Below are 24,287 nucleotides of genomic sequence, written 5' to 3'. Positions count from 1 at the left end.
GGGGGTCAATGGGCAAACCGGTTTTACTTTTATTTTGTAACTGACTTATATAGTGGTTTGTTTTTTCCATTCGTCTTTTTACGTTTGTTGTCGTTGGCGGTTATTTGCATACATGGTACCAACCGCAGGAGGAGGGGTTCCGGCGGGAAATGTAATGGCTCCATAGCGGGTTAAACCAACGAGTGCCGGGGAAGGGGGGGGGAGAGAGAGATAAGGGGGCTATGTGCCGGGGCACTGATATTTACACACCGTTTTATTAAACATTTACCAGTTATTCGTGCTGTTCAATAACAGAAATGCGTATCTGACTAGTGATATCCGCACAGCGGAAAGCATAGGATGAACCATGTTGTGACATTCGTTGGGGTTTATTCTCATAATAAAGACATTCTTCAACCCTATGGTCTTTTATTTAATAAATGCGTCTCAAGTGTATTGTTTGTTTGATGTGGTGTGGTATGTGTGACCCATGTACTTCACTCCAGAGCCGCCGCACAGTATGTGCGCCCATCGCTGCACTTTGAAACACCCCTTGTCCTACTTGGTAGGTGCGCACACACAAAAAAAACCGCGAAATCCGAGTGTCACGTGATCCTGAGATTCGCGCGGAATTGTGTTGGCGGGAGACGGAGTAGCCGGAGCGATCTCAAGCTTTCCACCTTTCAATTATAACAAGAAAAAAAAAAAAAGGTCGCGTGGTCGGTTCTCCCCTCGCGCGCGGGCAGGTGAGTACCGGAGGGTGGGCTCGCGCTGTGGCACGAGATGGTATAAAAAGCAGCGGTCGCACAAGCGGTTATTGTTAACCTGTGAGTGACCAGAGCGGCTCCTCGCACTGAGATATGCAGAGCAACACCGTGCAGGCCGCACATGAGCAATGTGAACATAGTGTTCTCCTTGTATCGCTGAGAACTTAATCACTTCTAGCTGATGTGTTCTTGTTGTGTCTAGTTTTATGCAAATATGTGTATACGTTATGATTACGTTTGTCAAAAGGTTATACATACGTGCTGTGTATCTATGTTTGTATACAGATCATTCCCGGTAATTTGAGCTCAGTTAGTAAGTGTGCTTGCCCTCCAGATATTTATGAACATAAAGTCTCTATAACAATAGGTTTTACGCTATTAGTAAACACTGTCTTAATAAATAGTAACGGTCTCTACCTCTCTCGGCTGCACTTAAACGGAATTTTACATTTGGCTAACATTTTTAAATAAAATAAAGAAATACAGCATTGTTGTACTGCCATAATTTTGGCTGAGTAACTAGATGTTTAATATGTTGAGGCGAAGATTTTATCTACAGTACAACTACCTCGCTGCTAGAGGGGATAACATCATTTAGCGACGGTAATAGTCACAATGACCCCCTGCAAAGCGACGGGTAATATTCACGGCGACCCCCTGCAAAGCGACGGGTAATATTCACAGCGACCCCCTGCAAAGCGACGGGTAATAGTCACGGCGACCCCCTGCGAAGCGACGGGTAATAGTCACAGCGATCCCATGTAAAGCGGCGGGTAATAGTCACGGCGATCCCCCTGCAAAGCGACGGGTAATAGTCACGGCGATCCCCCGCAAAGCGACGGGTAATAGTCACGGCGACCCCCTGCAAAGCGACGGGTAATAGTCACGGCGACCCCCTGCAAAGCGACGGGTAATAGTCACGGCGACCCCCTGCAAAGTGACGGGTAATAGTCACGGCGATCCCCCGCAAAGCGACGGGTAATAGTCACGGCGACCCCCTGCAAAGCGACGGGTAATAGTCACGGCGACCCCCTGCAAAGCGACGGGTAATAGTCACGGCGACCCCCTGCAAAGCGACGGGTAATAGTCACTGCGACCCCCTGCAAAGCGACGGGTAATAGTCACGGCGACCCCCTGCAAAGCGACGGGTAATAGTCACGGCGACCCCCTGCAAAGCGCCGGGTAATAGTCACGGCGACCCCCTGCAAAGTGACGGGTAATAGTCATGGCGACCCCCTGCAAAGCGCCGGGTAATAGTCACGGCGACCCCCTGCAAAGCGACGGGTAATATTCACAGCGACCCCCTGCAAAGCGACGGGTAATAGTCACGGCGACCCCCTGCAAAGCGACAGTAATATTCACAGCCACCTCCTGCAAAGCGACGAGTAATAGTCACTGCGACCCCCTGCAAAGCGACAGGTAATAGTCACGGCGACCCCCTGCAAAGTGACGGGTAATAGTCACTGCGACCCCCTGCAAAGCGACGGGTAATAGTCACTGCGACCCCCTGCAAAGCGACAGGTAATAGTCACGGCGACCCCCTGCAAAGTGACGGGTAATATTCACTGCGACCCCCTGCAAAGCGACAGGTAATAGTCACGGCGACCCCCTGCAAAGCGACGGGTAATAGTCACTGCGACCCCCTGCAAAGCGACAGGTAATAGTCACGGCGACCCCCTGCAAAGCGACGGTAATATTCACGGCGACCCCCTGCAAAGCGACGGTAATATTCACGGCGACCCCCTGCAAAGCGACGGTAATATTCACGGCGACCCCCTGCAAAGCGACGGTAATATTCACGGCGACCCCCTGCAAAGCGACGGTAATATTCACTGCGACCCCCTGCAAAGCGACGGTAATATTCACGGCGACCCCCTGCAAAGCGACGGTAATATTCACGGCGACCCCCTGCAAAGCGACGGGTAATAGTCACGGCGACCCCCTGCAAAGCGACGGGTAATAGTCACGGCGACCCCCTGCAAAGCGACGGTAATATTCACGGCGACCCCCTGCAAAGCGACGGGTAATAGTCACGGCGACCCCCTGCAAAGCGACGGGTAATAGTCACGGCGACCCCCTGCAAAGCGACGGGTAATAGTCACTGCGACCCCCTGCAAAGCGACAGGTAATAGTCACGGCGACCCCCTGCAAAGCGACGGGTAATAGTCACAGCGACCCCCTGCAAAGCGACGGTAATATTTACGGCGACCCCCTGCAAAGCGACGGTAATAGTCACGGCGACCCCCTGCAAAGCGACAGGTAATAGTCACTGCGACCCCCTGCAAAGCGACAGGTAATAGTCACGGCGACCCCCTGCAAAGCGACGGGTAATAGTCACGGCGACCCCCTGCAAAGCGACGGTAATATTCACGGCGACCCCCTGCAGAGTGACGAGTAATATTCACAGCGACCCCCTGCAAAGCGACGGTAATATTCACGGCCACCGCCAGCAAAGTGACGGTAATATTCACGGCCACCGCCAGCAAAGTGACGGGTAATAGTCACAGTGACCCCCTGCAAAGCGACGGGTAATAGTCACGGCGATCCCCTGCAAAGCGCCAGGTAATAGTCACTGCGACCCCCTGCAAAGCGACGGGTAATAGTCACTGCGACCCCCTGCAAAGCGACGGATAATATTCACGGCGACCCCCTGCAAAGCGACGGGTAATAGTCACAGCGACCCCCTGCAAAGTGACAGGTAATAGTCACGGCGATCCCCCTGCAAAGCGACGGGTAATAGTCACTGCGACCCCCTGCAAAGCGACGGGTAATAGTCACTGCGACCCCCTGCAAAGCGACGGATAATATTCACGGCGACCCCCTGCAAAGCGACAGGTAATAGTCACTGCGACCCCCTGCAAAGCGACAGGTAATAGTCACGGCGACCCCCTGCAAAGCGACAGGTAATAGTCACGGCGACCCCCTGCAAAGTGACGGGTAATAGTCACTGCGACCCCCTGCAAAGCGACGGATAATATTCACGGCGACCCCCTGCAAAGCGACGGATAATATTCACGGCGACCCCCTGCAAAGCGACGGGTAATAGTCACAGCGACCCCGTGCAAAGTGACGGGTAATAGTCACGGCGACCCCCTGCAAAGTGACGGGTAATAGTCACGGCGACCCCCTGCAAAGCGACGGGTAATAGTCACTGCGACCCCCTGCAAAGCGACAGGTAATAGTCACGGCGACCCCCTGCAAAGCGACGGTAATATTCACGGCGACCCCCTGCAAAGCGACGGTAATATTCACGGCGACCCCCTGCAAAGCGACGGTAATATTCACTGCGACCCCCTGCAAAGCGACGGTAATATTCACTGCGACCCCCTGCAAAGCGACGGTAATATTCACGGCGACCCCCTGCAAAGCGACGGTAATATTCACGGCGACCCCCTGCAAAGCGACGGTAATATTCACTGCGACCCCCTGCAAAGCGACGGTAATATTCACTGCGACCCCCTGCAAAGCGACGGTAATATTCACGGCGACCCCCTGCAAAGCGACAGGTAATAGTCACTGCGACCCCCTGCAAAGCGACGGGTAATAGTCACAGCGACCCCCTGCAAAGCGACGGTAATATTTACGGCGACCCCCTGCAAAGCGACGGGTAATAGTCACGGCGACCCCCTGCAAAGCGACGGGTAATAGTCACAGCGACCCCCTGCAAAGCGACGGTAATATTTACGGCGACCCCCTGCAAAGCGACAGGTAATAGTCACGGCGACCCCCTGCAAAGCGACAGGTAATAGTCACGGCGACCCCCTGCAAAGCGACGGGTAATAGTCACGGCGACCCCCTGCAATGCGACGGTAATATTCACAGCGACCCCCTGCAGAGTGACGAGTAATATTCACAGCGACCCCCTGCAAAGCGACGGTAATATTCACGGCCACCGCCAGCAAAGTGACGGGTAATAGTCACAGTGACCCCCTGCAAAGCGACGGGTAATAGTCACGGCGATCCCCTGCAAAGCGCCAGGTAATAGTCACTGCGACCCCCTGCAAAGCGACGGATAATATTCACGGCGACCCCCTGCAAAGCGACGGATAATATTCACGGCGACCCCCTGCAAAGCGACGGGTAATAGTCACAGCGACCCCCTGCAAAGTGACGGGTAATAGTCACAGCGACCCCCTGCAAAGCGACAGGTAATATTCACGGCGACCCCCTGCAAAGCGACGGGAAATTGTCACGGCGACCCCCTGCAAAGCGACGGGTAATAGTCACGGCGACCCCCTGCAAAGCGACAGGTAATAGTCACGGCGACCCCCTGCAAAGTGACGGGTAATAAATATTTAAAGCGACTCGTGACTGAATCTTTTGCCATCAGATGTTTTCAGTCTGATTTTAAGCCATATGCTTTCACTGCAGACCTTGCGCTTATTTTATGGGTTTATACTGAAGAGAGGTAGCAAAGTTCCTGGATTAAGTCTTCTGATGTGTTCAGCTGCTGATGTGTCCGAATGTTTGTTTGTAACAGCATCATCATGTCATCGCCAATGTCAACCCCAGGCCGCAGAAGCAGCAAACGTGGGAGAAGTAGCAATCCTCCGACTCGTAAGTAATGCGACTGCTTGTTTCTGAGCTATTTTCTTCTATTCCCATCTTGCTTTCACATATTCCTATGATAGACATCCTTCTGTGTGATTGCTTATTCTGGTTGGTGCAATGTTGTTTTTGCTTTACAGGTGCAGCTTGAAGCAAATCGCAATGTCCATGATAAAGACGTCCACTAGTCTGTCATCCGTCCGACTGGGCAATATTAACCAATTCTTTGGGCTGTGGTACTGTTTGGGTACCAATTGATACATTGGTTAAATAATATCTTGTTGGGTTCTACTATGGCAGTTATTTTAATTTCACTCGTGGTGATTTGCCATTTGGGCTGACTTTATTGAACAGTTTGAGATTTGACAGACTAAACTAGATTAATTAAATATTGCTGATGTATGAGATATATCAAACCCATTGTATGGTAATGAAACAAAATCACTACAGATATTAGTGGTTTTGGAGACGGTGAATTTGAAGTGAAGCGGTTCTCTTGCAGCTCGCAGCGATGATGTGCAGTCTCCTCCATCGCAGAAGCGTCGCACGGATGATTCCACCTCCATTGGAGAGCTGCCGGCCATGCCAACCTCACCTGCCGCTGACCTGCGGAGTCCCAGTCTGCAGGAGTCACTGTTCTCCAGCCCGGCACCATCACGCCACTCGGGTAAACTGAACGAGCATCTCTTTACTCGGGATTTCCAAAATCTTCTAACCTGTGGTGTTTGGACTTCTATTTTAAATCTGCTCAATTCTATGTAGTTGGTTGCATGTATTTATATAGTAGCTCATTTAAATTGCCTTCAATATCCTATTTACATGTTGGTCGGAGTTCGTCTAATTATCGGCTTCTTTACCCAGCTCTTCCCAGTGAGCTTGACCTGAGCTCTCCCCTGACATATGGTACCCCAAGTTCAAGAGTGGAGGGCACCCCGAGGAGTGGCATACGGGGAACTCCGGCCAGGCAGAGACCTGATCTGGGGTCGGCCCACAAAGCCAGGCAGGTGGATTTACATTCAGACCAGGTGGGTACGGCTGGCATCTTGCATCCTTGTACATTTTTGTGGACCATTGCACACCTCTAAACTGGTCTTGTGTCTCCTGCAGCCTGCTGCTGCTGAAGAGCTGGTAACAAGCGAGCAGTCACTGGGGCAGAAGCTTGTGATTTGGGGGACTGATGTCAATGTCGCCACATGCAAAGAGAAATTTCAGGTAAATAATAATAATAAAAACATGTTTTTGTATAGCGCTGCTAGATTTACGTAGCGCTTTTACAGAGACATTTTGCAGGCACAGGTCCCTGCCCCGTAGAGCTTACAATCTATGTTATTGGTGCCTGAGGCACAGGGAGATAAAGTGACTTGCCCAAGGTCACAAGGAGCCAACACCGGGAATTGAACCAGGCTCCCCTGCTTCAAACTCAGTGCCGCTCAGTGTCTTTTACTCACTGAGCCACTCCCTCCCCAAATAACGTGCGGTCGGACTCCTGCGCCCTATATCACGGTCTGCAGCTTGCAATAAACATGTGGTAGCAGTAAATGTTTTACATCTACAGTAGCACAAGAGCCCTGATGTTTAAAGTGTTACACCTGGAATGATCTTTCCAAGGCGTGCAGATAACTGATGAAACAAAATAACTACCAGAACACTGTTTGTGATGGGTTGAAAAGTACTTGAATTCCTTTTTGCTAGAAAGCAAATTACAGCGCTGCACAAATAATCTGACTTGATGGGATGTACAGTCCTGATGGATAGAAAAAGTGCAGTGATAACGCTTGATAAGTTATTAAAAGAGGAATAAACTCACATTAATGTGTATAAAAAGTAGTTGTTACCCATTTGCAGTCTGCCTACGTCATATCCTTATGTAATACAATACCTGATTGTTTAGCTGTTTTTAATAATGTGTAAGTGCCCAGTGTTTAATACTGTCAATCTGTATCGTTTCTCCATGTAGCGATTTATCCAGCGCTTCATTGACACCCTGGCCAAAGAAGATGACAATATGGGCTTGGACTTGAATGAGCCTATATACATGCAGCGACTTGAAGAGGTAGAGCAGTACACTCTTAGGCCCCGGACATGTTACCTGCTTGCTGGCGGAAGCGCGCTGAGGCGCGCTCCCGCTCAGCACTGAGCCCCTACAGCCGCAATTAGAGCGGCTTTAGTAGGGGCTCACCTGCGCTTCCGCGCGCTTGCGGAAGCGCAGGTCTTGGGGGAATTTAAAATTCCCCTGCTTGCCGGCGAGACAGGCCGGTCATGTGAGCGGTTCGCCCAATGAGGGCGAACCAGCTCTGTGACGTCACTGGCCTGCCCCCGGCCAGTGACGCGCCCGCCCCCTGACGGTCTGTCCCCCTTCTGCCCCGATCCATGTCTCGTGTGTGTGTGCGTGTGTATGTATGCATGTGTGTGCGTGTATGTGCCTTTGTGTATGTGCGTGTGTGTGTGTGTGTGTGTGTGTGTGTGCGCATGTGTATGTGTGTGTATGCATGTGTGTGCCTTTGTGTGTGTGTGTGTGTGTGTGTGTGTGTGCGTGTGTGCGTGTGTGAATATATTTATCAAAGTTGCACAATGTTAATAAATAATTGATTATCAGAACATGTCTTTTTTTTTAATTTTTAAAATATTATATAATATACACACACACACACACAGGTTCCCCAGTGACACACACACACAGTGATACCCGCCTCCCAAGCGCTTGCTGTCTCCTCTGTAAGGACAGCAAAAAGCTCCTGGTAGAGCGAGCGGCAGCAAGCGAGAGCGAGCAAGCGCCAAACATGGCCAAGGCCTTAGCTTAATAAAACAAAGGTATGTTTCGTTTTTACAATGTCCTGTACTGATCTTGTCCATTTTTTTAGATCAACATGGTAGGGGACCCATTCCTGAATGTTAACTGTGACCATCTGAGAACCTTTGACCAAGATCTGTACAGGCAACTTGTCTGCTACCCTCAGGTAAGACAATTTGTTGTGCTAATTCGTTTTATGAATATTATCACTATTTATCACGTTCAATTGGAGTGCACAGCATACACACGGCAGAAAGACTGCTTTGTGCAGTACTGAGCATTTTCTGTTCATGGGTAGGTACTATAGTACCAGTATAATCAACATATACGTATTTCTGAAGTGAAACTTCTTTGCTGGCGCCTACAGGGTTTTCATGGGAAAAAATCCTTACCTTGTTACAAAAATCCGTAACGCGGGTGATGTTGCGCTCTTAATGGACGTGTGACCATTGCGCATGCGCACAAATCTACAATTTCAGGCCGCACAGAAGTTAAAAACACTGCCGGGTCTGCCGCACATGCGCAGTGGCGGCCGGATTCTGATGCGCAGTGGCAGGCGGAGTCTGGCGCACGTGCAGTCTCGACCGGACTCAGTACTTGGGAGACAGAGACACACACACAGAGGGGCAGGGGCGCGCGCAGAGGGGCAGGCGCGCACGCAGACACAGTTAGTATAACTATATAAAGTGCAAATAGCTAAAACAGAGGGGTGTGTGCGAGCACGCGCATTCTAAGTCAAACGTCTTTGCATTTTCCCACTGACATTGTGTTTTGAATTTTAATAAAAAATATCGCCGTGCCCAAAGACAAAGAAGTTTCACTTAAAATGCGCGTGCTCAGCACACACTTTTTTTTTTTTTTTAACCAGCTAGTAGTTTAACTAGTAATTTGTGCATATTCAGATAAATATATATCTATATCTGGAGCATTGTACATTGATATGAGCCACTTGAGTGCTGAACACATTTAAAGTGCGTACTAGGATTGGACAAACGTAAAGTATTCAAGTTGTGTATTTTGCAGGAAGTTATCCCAACCTTTGATATGGCTGCTAATGAGACCTTCTTTGAACGTTACCCTGACTCTATCCTGGAGCACCAGATCCAAGTCAGACCATATAATGCATTAAAGACCAGGAATATGAGGAGTTTGAACCCTGAAGGTAACATAAGCATATATTGTCCTACATACTTATAGAAGTGCTGCCTGTGAAAGCTTAGTGCTTTTATAAATGGTTTAAGCCATTATTAATGATGCCACCTTTTCTTCTCAGATATTGATCAGCTGATAACAATTGGAGGCATGGTCATCAGAACGTCTCAAATCATCCCCGAGATGCAGGAGGCGTTCTTTAGGTGCCAGGTGTGCTCCTTCTCTACTCGAGTGGAAATTGACCGTGGCCGCATTGCGGAGCCGTCGGTCTGCAAGCACTGTAACACCACACACAGCATGGCCCTGATACACAACCGCTCCATGTTTTCTGACAAGCAAATGGTAAGTCTTCCACGTGCTTTTCTTTTCTTGTGTTTCCGTCACAATATGTGTCATTATACAACCCCGGTGCTACTGGTTGGACCTGCATTGTGTTACAAGACACTGTGTACTGCATACATTGCCATACATTTTACCCACCATGCTTTTGTTTAGCTTTTGACTTGGTGTGTGTGTATCTATATCTTTCCGATATACGGGTGGACAGCTATTTATAGATGGGTTTGAAGGATTTTCACTTGCTTTACGAAACTCAGAGGTGTACACTAGTTCCTCTAGGTGGTACCCTTGTGTTTTTAATGTTTACCTAGTAAAAGTTCTTATTGCTGTGTCCTCTGATATCTAAGTTGCTGTAGTGTGTGTGTATGAGGCTTGTGACAATAACTTTGGGTACAATATTTTAGTGATGGCAAAGTACCGTGCAACACCCATGTTTTATATACTAAATGTTTATATTCTATTTCGATTAGATCAAACTACAGGAGTCTCCTGAAGATATGCCAGCAGGTCAGACACCTCATACGATTGTTCTGTATGGTCACAATGACCTGGTGGACAAGGTGCAGCCTGGAGACAGAGTGAATGTGACAGGTACTGTAATGATGCACCAGCAGGAAATAGTACATATTATTCTGTTAATTAGATAGGATTTGTAGAACATATCCTTAACCATAGCCTCTCATTGGCAGCAACATGATTTTTAAAAGACATTTGAGGAGGGACTATTTTAGAAGGTTAGGTTCCTGGAGGTCAAGCAGAGAGGAGCCTTGGGGAGAGTAGTTAAGTATGGTTATAAAGTAATAGCATAGACCAGCCCCCCCCTGTTTATTGTGTTGTAGATGGGGACAGTACCCTTTAAGTTAGGATCCCCAAAAGAAGGAATGGAGTCCTGAATAGTTAAGGAAAAAGGAATACTACATGCCACAGAATGCCTCAGGAAAGAGGGCTCACGGGTGTCGGCGGATCAACTCTGACCGCGGAACGGTGCTAATATTAATCAGTCTGTATGGAAGTGGCAGTTCCCAAAGAGGAAAAAGGTATTGGGTCAAGTAAGATTGCACACCAATGTAATCTCCCTAGAAGCAGATTAGTCCTGTTTTTGGGTCCAAAAATAAAAACGGTTCTTTTTGTTCATTTATTATGTTTTAACTACAAAACCAGTGCAAGGAGTTGAAGTGTTTGCATGTTTCTCGTTCGTGTTCAGGTTTAAATGTCCCCTTCTCCTGGTCTCCCTCAGGGATTTACAGAGCAGTCCCCATTCGGGTGAACCCCCGGGCTAGCAACGTGAAGTCAGTTTATAAGACTCACATTGACGTAATTCATTACCGCAAGACAGATGCAAAGCGCCTGCACGGCATCGATGAGGAGACGGAGCAGAAGAGGTTTACTGAAGAGCGGGTGGAGATGCTAAAGGATTTGGCTTCCAAGCCAGACATTTACGAGCGGCTCGCTGCTGCTCTTGCACCAAGTATTTATGAGCATGAAGACATCAAAAAGGTGAGGCTCCTTGCGAAGGCCGGGCTGCATTATGAATGCGCAGAGCGGACTCGTTGTGATGTAGTGACCTTCTGATCAGAAACAATCGTTTTTACCGTGAAGTCTTTAGAAAGATTTCTAGTTCAGTGGTCCTGACAATGCAGCAGTTTATTTCCATTCTGTTTTTCAAAGCTGAATATGCAGGCAGTTTTCCAAAGCTCTGAAAAATGTGGCCAAACTCAGTGCAGACGGATTGTTTGAGATATATATATCTATATACATATATATATATATATATATATATATATATATATACATATATATATATACAAATATAGCTGTATGCTCATCTGCATGTCTTAGGCAGGTCTGCAACCCCGCCTTTCCCCATCATCACCCAGCATACAGCAGTTCCACTGCAGCAAGGGATTCTGGGAAATGACATGCAAATGAGCACACAGTGTGACTTTTTGCCTCAATAACCATTTTTAACATGGTTCCCTATAGGCTTAAGCTTGCTGCATGGTCACAGCTTTGAGCACAGCCAGGGTTAAGGTGCATACCCAGAAAACCACCCACAGACAGCTGTTTCGACCTTGATGGGTCTCATCAGTGTGGGGTTGATTTTACTGGGAATGCAAGAGAGGCTATGGGATAAGCTAAACCATAATACTGAGTTAAGTTATGGTGAGTAAAAAAAGTGACAAAAACCCTCCACAGGAAAGCAAATATGCAAATATAACTGTATGCTCATCTGCATGTCTTAGGCAGCTCTGCAACCCCGCCTTTCCCCATTATCACCCAGCATACAGCACTTCCACTGCAGCAAGGGATTCTGGGAAATGACATGCAAATGAGCACACAGTGTCACTTTTTGCGGCGAGTGGATTTAACCCCCGGGCGAGTAAATATTGGCCCAAGCAGCACACGTTTGGTACTAGGTGGCGAGTAGATTTTGTGGTGATTTGTCAACCATATATATGTTTAAGGAACCCTATCGCAGTGACCGGGCGGCTGCTGCTGGGCTGGGGAGTCGCCGGGTCACTGCTATGTGGGGTGCTGCCAGGGGGGGGACACCCCCTGATTCCCCATTATAATTACACTTTTCCGTGTCGGTGCTCCTCATGGACAATCCAGTATGGCCAAGAGGAAAACACAGCTGATGAAGTTCTGTCTTTTCTTTTGGGCCGCGAATCCTGCAAGATTTGAACCGTCATATTGTTTCCCCCAAAGGGAGCCCTGCAACGGCAACTACCACAATCATCTCTGGATGCGGCATTTCCCCGGCACTGAAAATGGCAAAATGATGGGGTGCAGGACTGTAGATGTTACCATGTTTCCCAGTAATTCTATAGTTACAAAAATGGCTAATGCACATTAACAAATTATCTGTTTCACAAAGTGTGTTATTAATGGTTTCATAAAAGAAACAGGTCCCATTTACATTCTTGCATAACTACTTCAGATGAGTGGCAGGGGTCATGCTGGATTTATTTAAGAAAATGTTGCCATAAATTTTGTTTTAGTTTGCATTTAATATCCAGTGTATGTGGGGGGGGGGGTCAAGGACGTCCGAGAGGCAGGGACGCGCGCACCAGCGCAGGCAGAGGTGCACGCAGGCAAGCACTCTCACACGCGCGCGCGCTCACACACACACAGAGACGCACGCAGTGAGACTCGCACGTGCACACACAGAGAGACGCACACAGACACAGTTAGTATAACTATATAACGTGCAAATAGCTAAAACAGGTGTGTGCGAGCACACGCGTTCTAAGTCAATCTTCACACAGATACAAATGACTGCGATTACTTTTGCAGGGTATTCTGCTTCAGCTGTTTGGCGGTACACGCAAGGATTTCAGTCATACTGGAAGAGGCAATTTCCGTGCTGAAGTAAACATCCTTCTTTGCGGAGATCCAGGCACCAGTAAATCCCAGCTCCTTCAGTACGTTTATAACCTGGTGCCCAGAGGCCAGTACACCTCTGGGAAGGGATCCAGTGCTGTGGGTTTAACCGCCTACGTGATGAAGGACCCAGAAACTAGGCAGCTGGTCCTGCAAACGGGCGCATTGGTTCTTAGTGACAACGGCATTTGCTGCATCGATGAGTTTGACAAAATGAGTGAGAGCACCAGGTCTGTGCTGCATGAAGTCATGGAACAGCAGACTCTCTCCATCGCTAAGGTAATGCTGCTGTTTGAGAAGCTAAATGCAAGCAATCATTGCTTGCTTTACTCCTGAAAGTGAAACGTTTGATTAAATATGACAGTATTTTGCTGCATTATGAACATTATTTGTTTGGCATTGCAATTGTATAGGTAAAAAAAACAACTTCTATGGTGTTTGTCTGCACTGTAAGTGGAATGACACCGTTAACATGTCAGGCTACTGTATAGTAACCCTACAGTTCTAGCTTGAATGAATCCGATTGCTAATTAACATTCTGTAACGGTGTATAATTAACATACATTCTGTAATGGTGTATGGACATATACACTGGTAACGTCTTCTTTTTCAGGCCTGCTTCAAGGATGGAGCTTAGAGCCATATTGTCATAGGGAAGATCCATGTAGAATTGAAAGAAAATCATGTAAATTACATAAAATAATTACCCTATAAGTGGAAATGGTCAATTTTTTTAATTGCTCCCCATACAAAGTAACCGATAATTATCCTTTTTCAAATGTAGCTGTTTCGCAACATAATTTTCACCACTTCCAAGGGGAAATGTGTGAATTGTCAATCAATAGATACAAAATAAAACAAACTGTTCTATGCAAAATCAATTGGGTAAAGATTGTGAAAACTAAGCATTTGATTAGTACAAATACATTACATGTTTTTATAAAGTTCATCATTTTGCATGATATTTATATTTGAATGTGTTCGGAACACAAATGTTAATACTGTAAATACAATGGTATATGTAATATTTGGAAATGTAAAAATATTTTATTAACCATTACTATTTAGTGGGTTTTATAGGTACGTTAATAAACTATAATTCAACTGACGGCTCTTTAAAATTGGATCAAATAAATAGGGTTTCCTTGGGGGATGAATGGTTTAGTAACACTGGTCTAACTACGCTTGAAAAAAGCTTTAGCATTTATAGTGCTTCAACAGCGTTGCAGGCCGTACAATATGGGATACAAAGTATTTGCGGCATTGAAACCACTAATTCTTTTGAGGTTACCTAGTGCAGCCAATGGCATTGTCTGACCGTGTGTTCTGTTTTGTAGGCGGGGATTATCTGTCAGCTGAATGCGCGCACGTCTGTCTTGGCTGCAGCAAACCCAGTGGAGTCGCAGTGGAACCCGAAAAAAACTACTATAGAGAACATCCAGCTTCCACATACACTCTTGTCCAGGTATTGTTGTTTTTTTTTTTTTTTTTTTTTGCTGCACTTTGGTGACATCATTCATGCAGGGACCGACCGATAATGATCGCTAGATCTGATGGCAATGATTTGCTTGCTTTTTTTAAAAAGCAGTCATTTTTGTACTTTTGTTAATGTTGCACAGCTGCCTTTGTAAAAACTGTAAAACTTTGTGATCTACAATAGCGTTTGGAGAAAAGAGCATATTCTTTCTGTTGCAGAGGTTCATAAGGCATTACTCTATGCATTTCAAGCATCTCAGACAGCTAATGCATTAAATAAATCAATAGGACATATCCTCCTAAATCAAGAAGGGACCGGCACCCAGAGATCTTCATACAAAGAAAATAACTTTAATCCTCACAGATCTTTTTTTTTTTTCTATGAAGACCTCTGGAGTGCCGGTCCCTCCTTGTTTTAGGAGGATGTGTCCTGTATTATAGGTCTCCCCAGTGGGGATGATCTCTGTGCACCCGAGACAGTTACATATATATCCAGTGAGTGCACCTAATTCTTTCTTAAATAAACCAATGCCATAATGTTGCAGTCTATTTTGCCAACATATATTGTAGTCAAGTATGCACATTTATCCAGTGACAACAATGTACGCAGTGCTTTACAAAAGCGACAATACAGGTTATTGTAGTGCAAGTACATCAAACATAACATCGGAGCATAGGAACGAGAATCCCAGCCCAAGAAACGTACACACTAAGTGATATGTTAGGAGACTGCTAGAGACGTCGGTTGAGTGACTAAGTGCTGTAGATGGCCACAATGGCAAGTGTGACTGGCTGCAGGGCATTAGCCATGAGTCTAGGCTATTAACATTCTTAATTAAGAATGTGTGTGTTCTTATTTGATTAAAAGTCTAGACGGCTGTCATATGGAGTGTGAAGGAGTTGCACAGGTAAGGGGCAGTACAGAGAGAACAGTGGAGGGTGTCGGGGGCCCACGCCCAGTAGCACTCTTTTTTTTTTTTTTTTTTGACAAATATATATTCATGATGTGGTGGGTGTAGGAGTTTGAGCTAGCTGGGAAAGTGTGTGAGGGGTTGAAAGGAGACAGTTATGGGTAGAGCGCAGGAGACAGTTATGGGTAGAGCGCAGGAGACAGTTATGGGTAGAGCGCAGGAGACAGTTATGGGTAGAGCGCAGGAGACAGTTATGGGTAGAGCGCAGGAGACTCGCAGTGGCATAGCGAGATATCATAGCTGATGTAGGGAGCTGACAAGTGGAGAACTTTGAAGGAAAGGAGGAGAACTTTGTAGGTGATCTGAAACGTAATGGAAAGCCAGGAAAGAGCTTTAAGGAGAACATGAGCAGAGACTGGGAGAAAGTGCAATTACTCGAGCAGCAGCATTTGGGACAGATTGCAAAGGACAAAGTTACGAGCTAGTTTGACGTCTTAGGCTGCGTCCAATTATTTTCTATTTGTCGTGCTTGCCCTGGTCACATGCGTTGTTCAGCCAATGAGAGCTAACCGCTCACATGACGTCACGGGCAAGCCCCCCTGCGTGCACAACTGGCTGACCAGGAGTCGCCCGGGCAACATGAGTGCCTGACTTCACGGCGCTCGAGCGCGCTCTCACCCCAGACGAGGCCTTAGTAGTAATGTCTCAGCTGTTCCTGCGCCCTCCCCCCCCCCCAACCCTCATGCTTGCTCTGTACGTCAGTGTGTGTGTCACTGCTACTCACCGACACCCCTACCCTGACACTGGCATAATTGCGTCACAGTCCGTCATCTCCGCGACTGGTCTCCTTGTGCCCCGATGCTGCTTTCATGTGGTGCTAGTAAAGCAGGATCGGGCTGGTAGTTGACCGGTCAGCCACCGCCAATCAGTGCTTCGTCGCAACACAGGCGCCAGGGGCAACATTTCCATGCGTGGTTTACGGTGATGAAGAATAGGAATATTGGGCCAGGTTTAGAAGGATATCTAAGCAGCTTAGTTTTAGACATTAAGTAGGCAGCAAAGCAACATCCACCAGGATATAGCCAGGAGCCAACCAGGTTTGACACTACATTGCAAGTGTGATGTTTGCTGTGGAAAGATCTGCATAGAGGTGATACGTAAAGAAAAAGGAGTCGATGAGGTCACCAAGTAAGTTTGTAGAGTTAAGGGAGAGAGTCCCAGACCAGAGCCCGGAGGGACACTAACAGGCAGATCAGCAGGGGATGATCATGTTAGCAAAAGAGACAGAAACAAGTGGGAGAGGTTGGGGTGAACCAGGATTCACCTTGTTTAAGATACCATGAGAAGGAGAAGAGTGATCAACAATATTGAAAGCAGAAGAGAAGAATGAAAATGCCACTCAGAAATTCATATTCAGACCCCAATATTATTAGATTGTAGTTTGGCTGTCTGAGATCAATGATTAATATCCAAAAAATAAAGGAAGATTATACTTTGCCAGACCGTATTCTCAAAGGTGTTTTAAAATAAAACTCCATTTGTATTCATACTTTTTAATATGAACCGTTCTTTATAGACATGGCATAAAAAAAAAATAATTAAGCCCACTTACAAGTACAGATCATTGCGGGGTGAGGGTTGAGTACTTAAGCTGTTTTAAACATAGAAACTTTTTGTGCGTGTCACAATGAAAGATAACAACATGAGGGAAATATCAATATGTTGTAGATCTAGAATGAGGAGGTTAAGATGGAATTGTGCTTGATCACAAAATATATTCACCAAAGGCACAGCCCCTGTTGCCGCCACCATTGGTATTCATAATTAAATGTTACATGAAAGTATTCTGTTTTTTTGTTGTAACTGACGTCTAATCCGTGATTATGGATCGTCAAATCTGCATGATCACCCTATGAGAGCAACAGTAATTAAGTAGAAATTAACTGTAGATGTAGAACTGTAGAACCGTTTAATCTATTTGATCTATAGGTTTTTATTGCCATGCTCCTGTCCTAGGCATTTTTATTTATTTTCTGCAAATGTCTCTTCTAACATCTGTCGCTGAATTCTATGGATGGAAAAATCAGTGCAATGGTTCATTTGGACAAGTTGGGGTTCTGTACCTTTTTTGGTTGGTGCAAACACTACAATATACAGTATAGCAGTTTGCTAGATAGTTTGCCTCCATTCTTTAACAAGTATGTGTACATACAGGCTTACGACCAAAAGTGTGTGTGTGACAATGATCATTTAAAGACCAAAACACTAGACTATATATTGTATAAATGGTATAGTAACCAAAAATGACTCTATTTCAAAGTCACAAACAGTACAATATAAAAGTGTGCATGTGATGGTAAACAATTCAAACACCACTAGACAACATTGAAAAACTTCCCTTTAGGAAAACAGGGTCTGCTGCTGTATCGGATAGGTAGATGTCAGGACAACACCATCTAGATAAACAAAAAGAAAAGAAAGTGCAAGACCCTTATAGTGTAGTATTTAAAATAAATTGTATTCATAAAAACCGTGAGAGATGCACGTACAAGAAATTAAATTAAAATAGGCATGTAGGTATAAAAACCACCTTGAAGGAGACGGTCCCACATCTGCTGCACGGAATCTCCGGGAGATGGATGGTCATCCTCTCCGAAAGGCTCCGGTCCTACTTCAGAAGTTACTGGTGTTTACCTCCACAGCTCTGTTCCTGAAGGGTGGCCAAGTCCAGGGAGGGTTCACCGGCCGTAGAACAGTCTGCCCTGTGGGTGTATGGATCGCCTCACTAGCAGCACGTACTCGCATAAGTCTGCCTTGCGCCACTTCAGGGCAGTTCTCCGCTTGGGGGAGGGGAATCTCTCGCTGGTTGGCTGAATTTCGGAGTGACACCAGATACGTCACAACCTTTAGCTGATCACAGACCCAGCAGCATGAGAGCAGACAGCAAGGTTCTCAGCGTCTGTCTCTGTGGTTAGAGACAACGTACCAAAGATGAGCCCGTACGCTATTATTTAGTAGTCCAGGAGGAGCTCAAGTGAGCAAGAGTACCTAGTGATATGTATCACAGAACCCAAAAACCAAACGCCAACGCGTTTCGTGACGCCAGGTCACTTCTTCAGGGAATGGAGTGTCATGCTCCCAAGATGCCTTATATCAGCCATTAGATTAGCTGATTGGTTGATATTAAAATGGATACAGGTGTGTGCATAATCAACATGAATACAGTTATAAAACATTATATGTTGGATAATATGCTAGAGTGATATGCTGAATTAAACGTAGATATCACATTAAATATACTCTAAATTACAAAAGTATATCTAACTCCAAAGTTCCAGAGAAATGGAGTAGAATAAAAGAAGAGCACAGGGGGATTGAACACTAGAACATGCTAACAGAACACCAGGACCGACCGGGCAGTCAGACATTGACCCATATAGTATCTTCAGTTTAGAAGTTTCAAGCAAGTGCGTTTTTTGGCCACGGTGCACGAGCCGTCTGGGGGCGTGCCAGTGACGTCGCGGAGCTGGTTCGCCCTCAGTTTAACTGATTTCTCACGCAACGTGCGGATACGCCGCATGGACGCGAACACGCCGCATGGACGCGAACACGCCGCATGGACGCGAACACTGCCTTAAAGCAGTATGTTTGCTCAGCGTGCGGACACCGCCACACGGTCTGCAAGTACCATGGCCCCAGCCTAATGTTCCACGCATGCTCCAGTATCCTTCTCCTAAGCTGTCTCTTGGTGCGTCCTATATAAGAGAGGCCGCATGGACACTAAATCGTATACTACATACGTTGTGGTACAAATGATGCAGTGTTTTATCTCATGGGGTTTTTTAAGGCCTCTGTTTGTCAGGTACTTTCTATCAGAATGTAGTAATCTGTACGCTAAGCACCTACCGCACGCAAAATTTCCCATCGTTTTTTCAGGCAGCCACGTTAAATTGGGGGCCCTATTTGTTGGTACAAAGATATCACCGGGTGCCAGTACTGAATGTTTTTGAAATTACATGACTTCCGAAAAATTACTTTTTTTTATTTTTGTAATAATAGAACCCAATATGGGGTCATTAGTCCGTACTCCCCCAATGTTTGTTAATTATAGATATTATTTGGCTTCCTTGGGGGTTACAATTGGTAATAAACGGAACACACACTTCATTCTTGTTGACCTGACTGTCCCCGGTTGAGATGGGGCAGGCTGCGGCCCCCACATTTACATCTGCTATATCAATACTCATTTCAGATTTGCTAATCTCACCTTCCCGTTTGCGTTGGGTAAGGAGTTTTTGCCTGTTCACCCCCTTCGTTCTATTTAATGAAGTATCAAGAATCACTTTGGAGTAACCTCTATCGGTAAATTTAATATAGAGTGCTTGGGCCTGCTCCCCAAAAATGATGGTATCACTGCAATTTCTTTTTAATACAGGCTTACATGACCTTCCAGTAATGTAATGCAGTATTTTTTCTTAGAAAAGCAAGGTGTTGATAGTTTCAGGATTCCCCCCCTCCATCCCCCCCAAGTAAGCGTAATGCTTTTTGCTACTGCACAGAAATGTAATCCTGAACCTTTCTCTCTATTGATCAGTCTTTTTACATGTATGGGGGGGGAAAAAAGAAATCGGTGGATCTATTTTTTTATTTGTTGTTTTTTTTTTAGATTTGATCTTATTTTCTTGATGCTGGACCCTCAAGATGAAACCTATGACCGCCGCCTGGCTCACCATCTGGTGGCCTTGTACTATCAGAGTGAGGAGCAGATGGAAGAAGAGCACATGGACATGGCATTATTAAAGGACTATATAGCATATGCTCGCAGCTACGTCAACCCCAGGCTTAGTGAGGAAGCGAGCCAGGCTCTTATTGAGGTACATATAGATTGTCTTTGCATCTCCCCCAGAGGGCGCTTAATCAAGATTACACCCAATTTTCCATGTAGCTTACATTTTAAAGCGGCGGCAATTGTATTAAAAAAAAAAACAGAAGAAACATTAATTTGAGCTCCGTGTGAACCATAGAGCCTCAGCCCGCGCTCCTCCGCGCTGAGGCTCGCCTGCCCGGTCAGCAGCGATCCCATGGATCCCCGGTGCAGCTTCCTGTAGGTGAGCAGATGGAACTTTAAACTGCGGAGAGATACAGAAACTCCCTTTTGGAGGTATCTCCGGAAGCAGGTGGTCTTGAGTTGAAATTTAATGGGGTTCAGCTCCAGATATCCCCTGCTTAAAACCGTTTTTTTTTTTTTTTTTTTTTTAAATGGCTTGGATTGCTCTTTTTTTTATAATTAACTGAAAGGTAATTTTTTTTTTTTCTCCTTATTACATTTTTGTAGGCTTACGTAGACATGCGGAAAATCGGCAGTGGTCGCGGTATGGTTTCTGCCTACCCCAGGCAGCTGGAGTCTCTGATCCGCTTGTCAGAAGCTTATGCTAAAGTGCGCTTTTCCAGCAAAGTTGAAACCATTGATGTAGAAGAGGCCAAACGCCTTCACCGTGAGGCTTTGAAACAGTCTGCCACCGACCCGAGAACTGGCATAGTAGATATCTCCATTCTGACTACAGGTGAGAAACCGTTCCTGTTGTGCTGCCTGTTCTTATCTGCCAGTGTTTCATCCCACATCTTTCCACTTTCTGAGGATTTGTTTTCTATACAATTCTGGCAGCGGTTACAAAGTAAAGCGCAAAATTCTCAAAGGAAGGCCCCTGAAAAAAGGGAATTTTCTCCAGAATGCATGTGTAAATGCTAAAAGTTAAAGCAGCAATCCTCCATAGTCTTTTATTACAGAATAGGAGCTTGGGATATAACTGTAGGAGCTGAACCATGCTCTTTGTTTTGAGCTCTGAGGACATCCTGGTTCCGAAGATATGTTGCCTGTTTGCGTGCCAGTGTTTTTGATTTCCTTTTCGGAAAACCAAGTGGCAACCAGAATGAGCCTGGATCCTGCAGACCAATAGGAAGCCGTGACATTGGAAGGTGAAGTCGCGGCTTCCTATTGGACAAGGCTACTGCCCATATTTGATTTTACATGGAAAACGCTGGCACAAAAAAAAAATCAATCTCTGAAACTGGAGCTAAAGAAGTGGTGCAGCACCGGAGGAGCCCCTGGCTTAGATTCCTAGGGGTGAGGGTGGTGGGGATTGCTGCTTGCATTGTAGGCCTCTGTAACAAGAGAGTTAATAATTTACATTGCAAGGTTAATGTGCGGTCTAGTTCATAACTTGGGTTGTCTCGAATCCTGGTTACTGTAGTTAGATGTGCTCCAATACAAAATAAATACATGTCCGCTCAGTGCAAAGCAAACCTGGTTAAGCATAAATATGAAACGTTTTATTGATCGTGCTGCTTCGTCTCTGCAAACAATAGAGCAGTATAATGACAGGTGTGATGCCCAACTGAATATCTGGTCAATAAGTGGGTCAGTTGGGTAGAAATGATGCTTGTAAACATTGTAAATTGTATTTGCAATGAAGGCTTGTTCGATGCTACTATGATGAATAGTCCGTAATGCAACATTTTTATATGCTAATAAATGTGCCATTTCCCTTTTTCCCTTTAAAACGTGGTGTTTTTTGCACTTAAATTCTCATCAAATCACGGCCTTTATGTTTTTAGGAATGAGTGCGACCGCTCGTAAACGTAAAGAGGAATTGGCTCAAGCTTTGAAGAGGCTCATTCAGTCCAAGGGTAAAACGCCAGCATTAAAATATCAGCTGCTGTTTGAGGATCTCCGTGGACAGTCGGATGCGGTAAGTTGCCTGCGAGGATTAAACCGATGTAAATATTTTCCTGGGGTAATTCTGTCCAGCAGTGAAGTAAATCCTGTCTAGTAATTACCCGGGACATTAGCAAACAATATCAATATTGTGCATGTGTGTCTGACTAATTCGTGCCTGTCATTATTTTATATGGCCTTGTTTTGAAATGTACACATGATAGGGGAAGGAGCGGCTCTGCGAGTAAAGACACAGACTCTTAAAAACAATGACACTGCGTTTGAATCAGGGGAGCCTGGTTCAATTCCAGATCAATTCAGCTCCTTGTGGCATTGGGAAAACCTTAATAACTAGAATGTCCTTGCTCAGTAATTGGATAAAAGGTGCACTGACAGAGTAAGTAGAAAGAATAGTTGCAAAAGGGGAAGTCTCTGTATATTGCACTCGATTTATAGTGTGAGATAAATGATAACAATATGAAAATTAACTTTTAATACAAAAGTTAAAATAATGTCAGTAATTAGACCATGAACTAAATAGTGAATAAATATTTGCAGTGAAGCATACTCAAAAATAAAAACGCTGTGCCTGAACCAAGAAAGGGTAAACCTTATAGAGTGGTTAATTATCACAAATGTGTGTGAACTCCAACAGGAGATGGGCTAGAAGGTTGGGTTGAAAGAGCACTCTGCCTATGTAGAGCCCAGTAGGTGCGGGATAAAGATGACACATAGTGCTAGTGCTAGACTGTGTAGCCTCGAAATGACAACCTGCACTATACTGAGGATGGATACTGTCCCGGCCAGCTTAAAACTAATGCGGCTGCCTCCGCAGTTTAAGAACAGCGGCGCACGGCTATCTTCGGCCGGTTTTCCCGCGCCTCGGGCGCTTTCAATAATAAGCGCCATTTGCGCTTATCTATTGAAGCGGCCGCCGCGCTGGAAACTCCGTTTTAAGCGGAGAAAAGCCCCGCGGTTAACCTGCTATGCTCCCGGCAAGCTTTAGAATAAAGCTGGCCGGGACAGTACATAGACATGCTTCACTGTAAATATTTATTCACTATTTAGTTCACCTTGTGACATTGGGCAAGTCACATTATATCCCTGTGCCTCAGGCGCCAAAAATCTTAGCTTGTGTCTGTACTAACAAATGTACAGCGCCCTGGATAAGGATGCTATATAAATGTTGATATAACTAATACATATTATAGAAATTAACATGCATTCTGCCATGTGAACTGCTAGTTTGTAATTGGTATATTTGTATTCCGTCTAGGCTATTACAAAAGACATGTTTGATGAAGCTCTGCACGCCCTTGCAGATGAAGACTACCTGACAGTGACTGGAAAGACTGTTAGGCTGCTGTAACAAGAACACACTCTTTCCAGCAGTAATTGTGGCTTTTGATGTGGGAGAAGCCAGAACAATGCTCTGACCAGAAGTTTAGCCCAACTTCTATGATTGGCCACCTGGGCCCATAACCACCCCACGCTCCTAATTGATACCACCGCATCCCTGTGATCAAGAGGCTGCCAGCACCTCCCCCTCTCTACTCAACAGCCTGTGGCCCAATTCAAGATTTCAGCCCTGAACCCTAGAAATTCTGTCGGCGGCCTAGGAAGTAGTATTTACTGCTATTAGCTAGTGAAGGCAACATGTGCCGTTCTCTTTACAATGTTAACAAGTTGTGAAGAAGATAAAAATAAAGCAGTTATCACTGATTATGCAGAATTTCAATAAAGCGCTTTGCCAAACGTCTTTATATGTAACTGTTTTAGGCTACCATGCAAAGTGCTGATAGAAATATTTTCTTTGTGCACATTTCATGACGTCTAGAAGTCCCTGCACAAGTGTAATGTCAATAGTTTCATTTCTGTTCCTGTGTGTGCCACATTTTGGTAAATCGTTTGATTCTTCCCATTGAGCTTGGCCAACGGTATGAAATGGTTGTAAACTGCACCTATCACATGCAATAAAATGAAAATATTTACAGAAGGGGTGTGAATTGAAATGGTGTATGTTATGTTTATTAACAGCAGACAAGTGTTTATCCTGGGAGACACTGATTCAGAAGCTAGATATTTTTAAATTTCTTACCCTGCACGTTCCTCGTTCAGGGGGAAAGAGTTGTAGTGCATATTCCTGGCGAGTGATTGCGGAACTTGGTCAGCTTCCTATTGATGTGGTTAACTTTTGGCTTCCATTTTTTGTTAACTGAAAGACC

The 24,287-nt window shown here is 45.6% G+C and overlaps 1 protein-coding gene across 4 annotated transcripts; it reads left to right on the top strand.

The window, feature by feature from the left end:
- The first annotated feature begins 567 nt into the window (after nt 1-567).
- On the top strand, nt 568-24,058 carry MCM4 (minichromosome maintenance complex component 4). 4 transcript variants are annotated; one of them, XM_075584480.1, is made up of 17 exons: nt 568-725; nt 5,227-5,303; nt 5,797-5,961; nt 6,156-6,319; nt 6,402-6,506; nt 7,252-7,347; nt 8,156-8,251; nt 9,109-9,247; nt 9,359-9,579; nt 10,047-10,167; nt 10,814-11,073; nt 12,874-13,239; nt 14,298-14,425; nt 20,014-20,221; nt 20,683-20,911; nt 21,963-22,096; nt 23,339-24,058. In XM_075584480.1, the coding sequence occupies exons 2-17, from the start codon at nt 5,234-5,236 to the stop codon at nt 23,429-23,431; spliced, it is 2,595 nt and encodes an 864-aa protein (XP_075440595.1). In that variant the 5' UTR covers nt 568-725; nt 5,227-5,233; the 3' UTR covers nt 23,432-24,058. The 4 variants fall into 4 exon arrangements, with proteins under 4 accessions (XP_075440595.1, XP_075440593.1, XP_075440600.1 ...); XM_075584478.1 differs by lacking the exon at nt 568-725 and adding an exon at nt 799-993; XM_075584485.1 differs by lacking the exon at nt 568-725 and adding an exon at nt 799-1,059.
- Nucleotides 24,059-24,287: the final 229 nt, after the last annotated feature.

The sequence above is a fragment of the Ascaphus truei genome, chromosome 2, assembly GCF_040206685.1.
Source record: "Ascaphus truei isolate aAscTru1 chromosome 2, aAscTru1.hap1, whole genome shotgun sequence".
Classification (NCBI taxonomy): domain Eukaryota; kingdom Metazoa; phylum Chordata; class Amphibia; order Anura; family Ascaphidae; genus Ascaphus; species Ascaphus truei.
This window is presented reverse-complemented; position numbering and strand designations above follow the sequence as displayed.